We start from the raw sequence: 13562 nt of genomic DNA, 5'->3' as shown, positions 1-13562 counted from the left end.
TAAACTAGTGTTAGGTATGCAGATTGAAAATAAAGACCTAGCTTAGCGGCCGCCAACTCTGGTCATCGACATTCACAGTCCTGCAAGTGTTGGGAGTTTCCCTGCTGCAACACACCTGAATCAAATCAATGGCTTATTAGCAAACTGTTGCAGAGTCTAATGTGTATTAAATATTTAAGTGTATTAAATATCTGCATCGGATTCGCTGGAATGTAAAATGAAATTAAACGCCTTCACCTGTTTAACAGCTGTGGACTCAGTTCAGTTTCTATGTTCCCTACGTTCTCGGTAAGAAACTCTAATGTAGAGTGGTCTTTAAAGGTTCAATATTAGAAAAAATACTGAATGACTGGATGTAGCCATCTCACTCATTCTGGCTATAAATGACTTTCTCCAACCTAATGAAGCCGACCCTTGTACGCTGTAAATGCACTCGGATTCTGTCAGTCACAAAGAAAATATCAAGTCGCTGATCAAGCAGCGGCTCACCATGTGCGCAATTCTTGCATTTGTCCTTTCGTTTTTGTTCATTTCAGGGTCACTTGTTTGAAGACTGCCAAAAGGCTGGGTGAATACTGGCAATACTCCCCACTTACATCTCCATTATTACGTCAGAGCTCCATTACATCCAAGCACGTTTTCATGTGCTGCTGTATCTTGCCTGTGCATATGTCTGCAGGCAAGGACCATCGTGGACATGGAACATGTAACACTGCTGACTTTGTCTACCAGTCACAGTAATGGTTTTGTAAATGTTGGTTTTGTAATCATGTGAATGTTGGATTTTGGTGCACACGGTTCAGGCTTCATTTACCTGTACTGGTTTAATAAAATAAAAAAATCTATTATACAGTAGCACTTGAAACATGCCCGATAGCAAAGTAAGAGACTTATTTTGTTTTAGTAAAGATGCTGGGATGTTGAAGGAATACCGCCATCATATTTATGTACCAGTACACTGTATCCATGTACACTGATGTTATTGTTGCTTTATGATGCAGACGTAAAAGGTTCTGAAATTGATATGTTCCCAGTGCACGAGTTAGCGGCCTACACAATTATAGCTCATTGATTTTCCAACCGTGGTTACACAACAGTTACATTAGGTTTAACTGCCATAAAAGTCCATTTACAACATTATATTGCTCTTGTCTTGAGCTACAGGTGCACACTGTACTTTATTGAAGCGGACCAGAACTCCTGGACAATATCAAGCATCTACAACTGATAGCTAGTGCTGATACTCCCCAAAATGATTGTTGATCAAGAAGAAAGAAAAAAAGGCCTGAGAAAGAAGATTTGGCCCATTGATTGGCCAAGAGACAAAACAGAAATGTGTCCCTTCAGTGGTCTTATTCACTGCAAGTAAACAATGGAAGAACACCAAGGTTATGTAGTGTTGAGGTTTCTGTTTTCATTTACAGGAAACTGTAATATGAGCAAGAGAAGAGGCAGAGAACATTTCAGCATCTTGCGCTACAACACATCCAACTTGCCGTCCTCCTTTTCAGTTCAATTGGAGTGCTTTTGAGTTCAAATGCAAGCAAACCAGGACTAATTCACACTTAGACGGCTCCAAACCAAGTCAAAGTGAACGAAAGACCATCAGTGCGAATGCGCTCTCAGAGAGCCATTTCCCCCTACCACTACAAAGAGTTACCATGGAAACCATCCTGATCAAAGTAGACCGAGGCTCAAACCACAGCTAAGGCTGCAGTGCAGGACCCTCCCAACAACTAAGGTAAGGGAGTGCAAGCACCCTGCAGACTGAGCTGCAACTTGCAGCATCTAAAGGCAAAGACAACAGCCTTTCTATGAAAATCTATCCAATCTAAATGCTTCATTGTAACCAAAGTAACTTTAAATACAATATGTTGCATTATCCTGCCCAAATAAAAGAACGAGGCTCTCGGTTGGATCATTCGTTCATTCGTTTTCCGAATCGCTTATTTTGATTAAAGGTCACAGGGAAGCTGGAGTCTATTCCTGCAATCATCAGGCAAGAGGCAGAATATACCCTGGACAGGTCACCAGTCCTTCGCAGGGCCAACACAGAGATACAAACACCCATTCATGTTGACTACTATGGACGATTTAGAGCAATCAATAAACCCAGTGTTTCTTGATTCCGGTCCTCACCCCCCCACAGTTCAATAATCTGACTGGTGCTTTGGAGGTGGAACATGTCTAAAACATGCAGGGCACGGGGGGCTGAGGACTGGATTTGAGAAACACAGAATTAACCTAACATGCATGTCACCCATGCATACATGGGGTGAACATGCAAACTCCACACAGAAAGGCCACCGTTCAAACCTCCCCGCAGCCAAGGATCAAACCAGTGACCTTCTTGCCAACAGTGCTAAACACTGCACCATCGTGCATTCAAAAACAGGAAATTCTAATTTAGTGTATATCATCTAGAAATGCAGCAAAGCATTAGTAGGACTTTGTCTTGTTACCTGGCAGAAGCTGCTGACTGACCCTTTGTGTGCCATTTGAATCATCTTGCTGCAGGTGAACCCCAGCTAACCTAAACCTTCTGAACAATGCAGCCACAAAAGCATTTTAAAGTGTGCTGTCAAAATCTTTCCCAGCAACAAATCTGCTCCATCTGGTTTTCAGCACAGTAAGTTACAGCAGGCCTTCAACACAAGCTTGTAAAAATACCATATAATGCCATCATTTAACATTCAAGTTAAACATATCTTGTAAACTATTCATCAAGCAAAATATCCCATAAAACAGTTAAGTAGCTTTTAAAAGAATTGATTAAAATGTAAAAAAAATCCCTTTTCCAAAACTATCTGGACAATCATTTCATACTGCTGAACAATGAAAAAGTGAAGTCATGAAGAGCTTCTGGTTTTCTCCCAGTAGGAGAATTTAGTTCAGAGCTGCACGACAGCACCTGAGCTGTCAGTCACCAGTTCAACAGACTGGCCTCGTCAGTGACGAGCAGCTTGACGGGCGTTATCGCAGCAGGTCAGACAGACGGCCGATGGGAGCAACGACTGAAGGTGCAGCCACCGCTGCTTCTCCCCTCTGAGATCCAGCTGTCACTGCAGCTCCACCTTCCATGACTCAGCCGACATCCTCTTCGACTCCAAGCGTGGACGATCTGACAGGTGGCGCGACCAAACACAGTGCATCAATCATTAATAATTAATCATAAGACTAGGCGCCATCTATTTTCCACCAGTGTATGACGGCATGAGTGATGAAGAATCCATAGGCAGGACAAATACAGATAAAATCTATAATGTGGGTTTGATAAACACGGCCGTACAGGTTATGAGTCATTTTAAGTGACAGAAGGCAAATTAAAAAAAGCTGTACATGAAAGTTGAAGGGATTAAATAAAGAGCAGAAAACCAGGAGAAATAAAACCAACCAATTACCAGAAAACACAAGAAAGAAACCGATAAAAGGCTTGGCTGGCTGTTAAACAGAAAAATAGGAGCTGTACAGTAGAATCTATCCACCAAGAGGAAGTGTACCAAACATCTTCCAAACACAGACTTCATGCAGTAACCTCTGATGTGTGTGTGTGTTAACCTTTATGTTAAATGAAAATTAAATTAATGAACATCTAATAAAAAAAAATTGCAATAACTACATATTCTGGATCTGATTCGGGCTTAATTAGGCCTTGATTCGGGGTGTTGTGAAGCACAGAAACGTTCAATAGTTTTACGAGTTGCAGGAGCCTCCTGGCAGCGTGTGTTCACAAGTCGCCAACACCTCCAGCCTTTTACCTCTGCAAGGTTCCAGGAAACTGAAGACTCTTTCGCCTGATCTCCTCCTCCTCAGGCTGATCATTCCCCACCAGGAGGAAATGATGCTACATCTACTTTAAAACATGACATGAAGCAGTAAATCCTTCCACTAGATCATTTTCCAGCTCCTTTATGGCAAATCTTTTACCAACAATACAAAAACAACAAAAACAAAAGACTTATTTAATACTGAAAAACCATCATATTGATATGGAATCAGTTTATTCTTTTTGGCTTCCTTTTTATCAAATTGACAGGAGGTCACCTGAGGCGGCCACAACACAGACAGAAAGCCCGCCTGAGCGCGACCAGAAATAGAATCCCCCCGTGGACGTCAGGGTTTTACCACCACACTGGACAAATGTGTTATTTTTCTGTTCCTTCCTCCTCTGCCAGAACATGATTACACAGAACGGCTCTAAGGGAGACAGCGCAGACAGGAAATGACCGCGCTAATGAATTTAGCGCAAACGCACCTTAAATAAGGAAACGTCAGGAGGGAGGTCAGAGGCTGCTGGTGAGCGGCGTGGAGCCACCTCCCCCTCCGAACAGACCGCTCACATGCTAAACCAGATTACGCAACATCTCTCTGCTGGCTCTCGCTTGGCCTTAGATCCTGCAGAGATGCTGATAAGCGAGGTGAGCTCTGCACAGCTGAGAGCTTCCCTGGAAACTGCTGAATCCTGGTGGTCAGCAATTACACGACAACAGAAGCAAATCAAGCCGACAGGAAATTAGATACGAGCAACAGAACCCCGGCTTTATGCCTCCGATAAAACAAAATTATGCAAATTGTTTTCTAGAAAACATGTTTAAGCCTTTTCTCTGGCTGCAGTTTATCAAAATGCTTCATTTTAAACCCTTAAATTAGGACTGATTATAGAAAATTTGAAGCTGAAAAATATTGTCTGTAAAAAATGGATGTTTGGCTAAAAAACAAATAAAAGAAAATAGAAGTTTCTGTCATGAGGTTCCTGTCTGCAAGGCAAAGCAAATTCATTTGTATAAACACACTTCATGTAAAAGACCATTCAAGGTTCTTTACATAAAACCATTTAAAGCACTCCAGCAGAGTGCTGGAAACGTACTTTCTTTATAAATGAAAGGAATAAAAATAAAAACAGATAAAATGCATGAAATAAAGTTCCAGTGTGAGGACTTAACAGTTCTTTAACTTGGATTTAAAGCAGCTGAGAGTTTTAAGCAGACCTGCAGCTTTCTGGGAGTTTCTTCCACATGTGAGGAGCAGAAAACCAGAACCGTGACTCTGGGAACCGGACTTAGACCTGATCCTGATGATCTGAGGGATCCAGTTGGTTCATAACAAACCAGAAGGTCCTGAATGGATTCATGCCGGCGCTTTATAAACTGCAGGATTTAGAAGTCTTGACAGACAGGAAACCAGTGTGAAGATCTGAGGACTGGTCCTATATGATCCACCTTCCTGGTGCTAGTAGGACTGGATCAGCAGCGTTGTGAACTAACTGAAGCAAGCAGGCGACTTCGCAGCTGTCTTAAATTGATGCTGAAATGTTGTGTTGATGAATGTAAAAAAAACCAGAAGTGAAATATAAAATTATGATCCTGATGGGAAGTAAGCAGATAACTACTGTCCCATGTGACTCCACGTAATGACACCAAATCGCTCCATGACATCATAAAATCTGGTTTATCCTCAAACTTATTTGCTGTTAATTAAAAACTAATCTTTGTGCACAACATAATAATAATATGGAATAAGAACTTCTCCCTTTAAACTGTGCCAATGTACATTTTACATGTTAAGTCTCTGCTTTTCCTGTGCAGTATTAGGAGTCAGAATCTAAACAAAATAAAGCTAAAGTTCTTCTGAAATCCTCCAAGGACCTCATACCAAATACAATATATCTGCATGTATCTGAATATGAATTTTGACAGCTTACCGTTGATGCAGATCTCATACGCCGAACACAGCTCGTTGTCAAACAGGCACCCTGTCGGCAAAGCAGCACAGAAATAAAACAAGTTGGCTTCTAGTTCAAGCAGATACTGATAAACAGGTTCTGCTCACAGCACAAGTCTAAGTTTAGTCTCTTTGTCTGCCAGAAGGACAGAAGACGACAAACATATGTTTAAAGTTTGACCTCAGATTTCTGCTCCCACACTTTGCAGCTTCATGTGATGTCATGAGCTTTCCTAGCTGGGATTTATTACAGCCGTCATCTAACATCATGTAAACATTCCCCACTTTACTGAATACTTCAAAATGTCATTTTATAAAAATTAAGATTTATTTGACTGATTCTATTTAGGAAAAGCATTTTGAGAAAAGCTTCTGGCTCCAGTTGACGCCGATCTTCATGTCGGACGACGGCGGTCTGAGAGGAAATGGCTCACCAGGACGTCAGCTCTCGTGTTTTTGGCCGTCCGTATCAGCCGTGGGCAGTAAATGCTTGCAGTTATCCTGAGTTAACTCTGGAGTGAGGCAGAGCAGGATGATGCATTAAACCAGCTCCTTCTGCGCTCCTCAGGGAGTGGAGCAGAGGCAGCCATATTTTTATTCTATTCCACTTACAGGAGATCTGGCAGCATGCAGTATTCCGTTACGCTCAATGTCTCTGCCTCGCTCAAACGGGAGCTCTAAAAATGACTGAACCTGTTTGTAGAAAAAGCTCTGACGCATAAAGTTCTCATCTGCCTCACGAGGATTTAGTGTCATTGTTTATCTGTGGATGGGAGCGAGCTCTGAGCTTAACACGGGGCTGAATGAAGGCAAGCGGAGCATCACTTCCATGTGTGGAATCGGCGCTTTCCGAAGCCGAAGAAGAAACAATAACACCAACACAGCAAATGATAACATTTAATAGTCAATATTTGTAACAATGCCTCTGTTTTTAATGAAATATCAGTTTAAAATGTTCATTTTGTTCAATATGAGCTGATGCTAAAAAAAAATCTATTACAGGTGTGTGTGTGTTTGTGTGTGTGTAAACCAGCAAAAAACACCCAAACACACATTAGGAAAGCACAGCCAAGCTTTGTGGAGCACCACCTGAAACAAACAACATCAAAGGGATGCTGTAACCATGGTAACACTTGCTCGTCTCTGAGCATCTCTGCATCGCAGGGATCAAAAAGATGGTAAAGACTATACCTCCCCTCCCCTCATCTCATCTCAGTGCATTTACAGAGGCCAACAGCATGTTTTCACCATCATGCAGCTGCACAAATTCACACCCGTCAGCTAAACACAAAAACGGCTTCAGGACGCCGAGAAAATCAACCATAACAGCCCGGGAATGATTCAACAGCGCCTCTGTCAGCAGCAGGGCTGCTCACAGCTGCCAGGCTCCTCTAGATGATAACTTATCTGTTATAACCCTACAAAATGACTCATAAACCTGCAGCCTTCATGCTGGAAATAACTAATGCTTTATTTGTCAGGCCAGCAGGCGGAATTTTATTTGGTTTTTCTTGCTTTGCTTTTAGTGGGTATAAAGGTCTGATTTCTGGTTCAGAACACATTGGCATGACATCCCTATTTCATTAAAGTTACAGACAAACTGAAAAAAAAAAAAAGGAAATAGTTGATTTTATATAGCAAATAAAACCTTTTGAAAGATTCTGCAATAGAAAAAAATAGGTGGCAGGTAAGGGTGTCATAATTGGATATAAAAGAAAGTGGCTCATCATGCGTGATCGTCAAACTGAAGTAAAAACTAAAAATGATGTAAAGATTCACAGCTATAAATGTACTGATAAATAAGTCCACGTTGGCCTTTAAGAACAAACATTGGCCAGTTAAATAATGCATGCAAGCGTCACCCCAACAGTTACGGAAAAATATAAATATTCACCTGTACAACTAAAGTAAAGATGGTTCCACAGTGGAAAAATATTCAAGTCTCATTGAGTAGGCTTGAATTTTTGCTATTCTAATTATTCACAAAAATATGGGAAAAAAACTGGGTTTCAAAAACCTGTTGGATGCATTTATTTATTCATAGATGTATGTGTGTTTGTTTGCATGTTCTATTATGTTCCCCCTGCTTGTGTTCCCTGTTTGTTTTCTTCTCACACAAAGTCAACATGCTGCTCACGGTTTACCTCAAAGCATTCATGTTTGCCATTTTCTGCCAGTCATACTGAAAAGAGGAGCATTACATTTACATAAATTACTCCAAAAAAACAAAGTTTTTGAAGCTTTGCATCTAAGTCTTGCCACAGCGGCCTCATTACTTTCTCCCCAATTTGTCTCTAATGAAGACAAATCACAGGAAGGTCATCTGCTACGAGTTTGAAACACGTTTCCTGGGTGCTCATTATGTTTCTGTTTTCATTTAAGTGGCAGAGTTTGTTTACATGTCTGTGGAAAAACAGACAGTAATCAATGTGGTTTCCAGCAGAAGAAACCTTGTTAAAAGCCGAGACATGTAAAACAGAAAAGTCAGTTTCATTACAGCAGCTTTAGACGCTTCATGTAGTGTTTGGAATAAATCCTGCAAAACAGCATAAGAGCAGAAATATCCAAGCCAGGAAAGAAATACAACGAGGTTTACGACATATGGGGACGAGCTGGCTTGAACCTTGAATTTCCCCTCGGGGATGAATAAAGTATATTTGAATAATATAAAATGCTGGAATCCCACTTTGAAACAGCGCACTTCTTCTAACACCTATGTATTTGGAGCACAGAAAACGTGATATAAACACAATAGAAATAAGATTCTAAGAATCTGTTCTAGTAGCAGATTAACATTTTTTTTTTTCCTCTAACTGAACGTCATGGTGGTCAGGTGTCAATCAAGCCAAGTGTCCCACTACCCCAGGCTTATTCTATTTAATTCAAGCATTTATTTTATTCACAGGGTTTACTAATGTCATTCTTTTTACAAAAAACTATTATAAAAAAAAAATATATATAAAATAAACTGCAGCCACTACTACTAGAGATATTTTTAAAAATTAAAAATATTTATTAATCATCTCATTCTAATTGTAAAGCAAGGGAAGTTCATTTGCACAGTACAATTCAACAACACGGTGATTCAAAGTGTTTTATGGTTACAGTGAAACAGAAGATAAGAAGCACCATCCATCCTCTGCCGCTTATCCGGGGTCGGGTCATGGGAGCAGCAGCCTAAGCAGGGAAACCCAGACTTCCCTCTCCCCAGCCACATTTGCCAACTCTGCGGGGGGGATCCCGAGGCGTTCCTAGGCCAGCCTAGAGATATAATCCCTCCAGTATGTCCTGGATCTTCCCCTGGGTCTCCTCCCAGAGGGATTTGTCCGGAGCACATCACCAGGGAGGTCCAGGAGGCATCCTGACCAGATGCCTGAGCCACCTCAACTGGTTCCTCTCGATGCGGAGGAGCAGCAGCTCTACTCTGATCTCCTCTCGGATGACCGAGCTCCTCACTCTATCTCTAAGGGAGAGCCCGGCCACCCTCCTGAGAACAGGAGGGTCTTTAACTGGGTGTTTAAACTAATCTGCAGCTTTCCGTGAGTTTCTTCCAGACATGTGGAGCATAGAAGCTGAATGCAGCTTCTCCAGGTCTGGTTCAGACTCTGGGAACTGATGAAAGACCGGATACAGATGACCTGAGGGGTCTGCTATTGGTTCATGCTGGGACAAGAGGTTCTGAAACATTCAGAACTTTCTAGACCAGCAACAGAACTTTGGGATTAATTCACATCATGACAGGCTGGACTCGGTCCAACTGTTCAGTTCAGTTTTTAGACCTTCTAAAAGACGAGCTTCACTCTCCAGCAGAGGCAAGAACATATGGAGCTTCATCTGATCCTAGCCGCCTGGTTGATGGGATCCTAGCCGCCTGGTTGATGGGATCCTAGCCGCCTGGTTGATGGGATCCTAGCCGCCTGGTTGATGGGATCCTAGCCGCCTGGTTGATGGGATCCTAGCCGCCTGGTTGATGGGATTTCTATAGGAACTTTTTCCAAACTCTTCCTCATCTTATCGTGAGCTAGCTCTCCCATCCCACATTTACCAACAGTGCCATGCTCTGAACCCACAATGCACTTTGTTTTGCAGTCTGCTTCTTTTATTGATTGGTCGCATTTAGTGGCAACCTGCTTCGTTGATACAAAACAGAATTTGTTTGCACATTCAAAATGCCCCAAGAGAAGCAGACTCTCCAAGGGATAAAAAAAAAAAATAAAAAAAAAAAGCAGATGTGAATGTGTCAGTCTGTCCTGTGACGGACAGGCAGTCCGTGTAAAGACCTCAGAGCTGGACCGATGTGGTCCCCTTCCTTGGTTGTAATGAAATGACTACAAAGAGTTCTGAATGAGCAGGAGTTAAGGAAGACCTTAACAGGAAGATTTCTGGCCTGACTGGTGGTTTTTAGATCTGATTCTATCACTACACCCGGGTATCTGGCCTGACTGGTGGTTTTTAGATCTGATTCTATCACTACACCCGGGTATCTGGCCTGGTTGGTGGTTTTTAGATCTGATTCTATCACTACACCCGGGTATCTGGCCTGGTTGGTGGTTTTTAGATCTGATTCTATCACTACACCCGGGTATCTGGCCTGACTGGTGGTTTTTAGATCTGATTCTATCACTACACCCGGGTATCTGGCCTGGTTGGTGGTTTTTAGATCTGATTCTATCACTACACCCGGGTATCTGGCCTGGTTGGTGGTTTTTAGATCTGATTCTATCACTACACCCGGGTATCTGGCCTGGTTGGTGGTTTTTAGGTGTATGGAACGAAGCTCTGTGGTGACTTAATCATTTCTCTTTCGCTTCAGTGACAATCAGGTCAGTTTTGTTTCCATTTAACTGAAGAAGAATTTACTGTTAAGACAAAATATAATAAAATACTCTGAATAAAATTCCCCTCCAGGACAGAACAGTAACAACAGAAGTTGGTTGAAGTTGTAGACAGAGACAGTGCCTGCTGCTCGTGGACTTATTCCTGCCACCTTGAGGGTTTTTGCTCGCTGGTTTCATCACGTCTCTGCAGCAGAGTGTGAAATAGGTAGCAGTATTGCACTCCGGACCGATGCCAAGCTGGCAACACGAGATGAACACAATTTCAATCAGCTTCATCCTGCGAGCAAAGAGAGGCGTCCAGACTGTGGCCTTTAATGCCTCCTGGCACGGTCATTACAGGCTGTGTTAGCTGGCAAACAAGAACTACATTTCCCAGAATGCCATCTTTCCAGTCGCATCAAACACCTGCTGTACTCAAGGACAAAAGCCAATGATTGGGTCAGAGTGGTCACCAGCAAAATTAAAACTAATGCATAAACAAGAGGTTTAGTTTGGGCATGAATGACTTTACATGGTTGACAACGACTAATTCAGCCATGAGCTAAAATGGTTTTAATGGTTTGTGTAAAATAACCACGTTAAAAGGCTGTTTCCTAAAAGAAAGGAAGACCTCCGGTGTTCTGCCTGCAGCCTAAACCAAGTGAAGGATTTCTCTGCAATTAACTCTGCATTTAATATGTATCAAATGCAACCTCAGAAAAACAGGAAGCAATTTCTTTATCTTTAAAGCTGAATTAAAGTTCCTGTTTACCATTTTTCAAAGCAAATTAAATAACTAACTCCATTTGGTAAACTAAGGTTTAACAACTACAATTGACAAATTTGCCTGAGCGTAAACATTTCCAAATTGCACACAGAGATCGCCAGAATCATTTAAACTCAAGTAAAGCAACCAGGAAGTGGGTGTGTTCAGCCAGATCACCGGCCAGTCCCGCTCTTCCAGTAGGAACACCAGATCCCAACTCCATCAAGCACCTGCAGGATGAGCTGAGTAAGTCAGGGTTCAACCGCCACCATGACCACCAGAATCTGCTGCTTACATCCACAGGACCACCAGGCCGATTCACTATTTAATCAATTCATCGTGATGGGGTACGTGCCAATTCAATATCGATTCATAAATGTTTAAGAATGAATATATTCTAAATAGATGACAAGAACGTCGCTGCAAAGTGTGGCAGGAAGATTAAAGTCACGTATGCTTCCTGGAGGCTTTACGCCAAGGCTCTTTAACTCGGTCCAATGGGGGCCTGCTGGTTTTCAATGCATCCCTGCTTCAACGCACCTATTTCAAATAAACGGGAGGACATGGCTGAAGTACTAATGTGGACTAAATTCTTGTAGCAGAAGTAGCTTATACCTCATATCAGGTAAAAATGTGTCAAGATGTCAGCTGAAAAAAGCAGACAAGTACCAGTTTGCTCGTGACATCAGCTAAGCTAACCACGTGACACAGCTTACACTGAAACATCCTTATGATCAGCTTTTCATATGATGCAATTTTCATGATTTATTTTAATTATTTTAAAGTTATTTAAGATGTTTTTTTTTTATTATAATCTTTGCTACTCCGTGAGGACCATGTTAGCCAGTCAAAACAGAGCTGCTCATATTTTCAGGAATAAGGAAATTTCTTGACCCTGTTTCTTACACGTTTTATTTTCCACACCATAATGTTATCTCTGAAGCTCTGGGTCAGTAGATAAGTCAGAGTTGCAAGGCAGAGCCTTTTTAAAGCTTTTGTAGTCTTAGATGATGGAAAGGCGGTCCTAAATTTTGACTGATAAAAAAGGGGCTTTTTAATTGGCTGCCTCTGTGGTGTCCAGCCTTGTTTAGCAGGAAGTCCCCCGGGTTATCCATCAGGCTACTTTGTTTTTTAAGATGACAGCCATCCAATTAGTTTGGAATTTATTTCTGACAAAAAAGATCAATAACAAAAAAATGCCGCTTGACAACTTAGACAAGCAAGAAAAGGAGGGATTTAGATTTGTTCTGTTTTATGGAAGCAGTGTGTGGAAATCCATTTCTCAATTAGGAAATGTGCACAAGCACTTCTGTTTGGCAGTTTTCCTCTAACCTGTCTGTTTCCTGCAATAACAACAGCTTCCATCATATTTGCATCATCTTATCCCTCCTCATCTGTCATTTCTGAGACCACTGATCCATATTTACCTGAACTGTCTGACTCTAAACCAAGCGCTGGAGACTTGCATCAGCAACTCCTCTATATATGTTGGTAATAAAACCCTGTTGCATCAAAAATGCTTGGAAAACAGCAAAGAGGGTCAACATTTGTGTCACTGTGGAAACTGTTACAAGCCATAAATATCCAGGGTCTGACTGCGATCTCTCCAAGCATTGTTGTGAGCAGGAACAAAGCTTGCAGGGGCCAAATGGGCACATTTTCCTGAGATAAACGCTGAGAACAGACACGGGTTTGCCTGCACTGTGATGAGAAACCAGAACAAGGAAAAATATCCGCCAGCAGAGCCAGAAATAACAGCTTGCAGCGAGAAGGCGACAAGCTTTTTACTCAACCTTTGAGTTCTCTCCTCGCTGATCAATAGACTCACAAACATTTTCAATTTAAAAAATCATTAAAGCAAAATAAAGTTTTCCTCACAGGATAATTTTGGGTTCTTAAAAAAAGGTTAATACAGAAACTATCTTCATTTTTCTCTGGTATAAAATATTTCTGAGCCTCCACAAGTAAACTAAGAAAACAGTCATCGCTAAACCTCCGATTAAAACCTGAAGCAGGGTTCCCCAAGTCCAGTTCTCCAGGTCGACTAACCTGCAACTTTTAGATGCATCCCTTCTATAACAAATCTAAATCAAATGAGTGACTTGTGTCATGGTCTCTACAGAGCTGAGCTGCAGGACAGGAGATATGGAGGACTGGACCTGGGCGCCCCTGGTCTATCCATTCCTCCCAGCATCTAACAATGAACTGGTGGAACTGAAGCTAGGATGACAAAGAGATTCAACCTGAAGCTGGTGAAG

At 41.8% G+C, this 13562-nt stretch overlaps 1 protein-coding gene across 1 annotated transcript in view; it reads right to left on the bottom strand.

The window, feature by feature from the left end:
- The window catches only part of LOC306758407 (receptor-type tyrosine-protein phosphatase N2-like), a gene marked incomplete at both ends in the record, with an annotated part of 265555 nt that overhangs the window by 238306 nt on the left and 13687 nt on the right, over positions 1 to 13562 (bottom strand). Inside the window, one exon of the mRNA XM_079243734.1 lies at positions 5702 to 5752. Within this exon, the coding sequence (XP_079099860.1) occupies positions 5702 to 5752 (51 nt within the window). The remainder of the gene's footprint in view (positions 1 to 5701; positions 5753 to 13562) is intronic.

This window comes from Telmatherina bonti (assembly GCF_933228915.1).
Source record: "Telmatherina bonti genome assembly, chromosome: 7".
Lineage (NCBI taxonomy): Eukaryota > Metazoa > Chordata > Actinopteri > Atheriniformes > Telmatherinidae > Telmatherina > Telmatherina bonti.
Note: the sequence above shows the minus strand (reverse complement) of the source record. Positions and strands in the feature narration are given on the sequence as shown.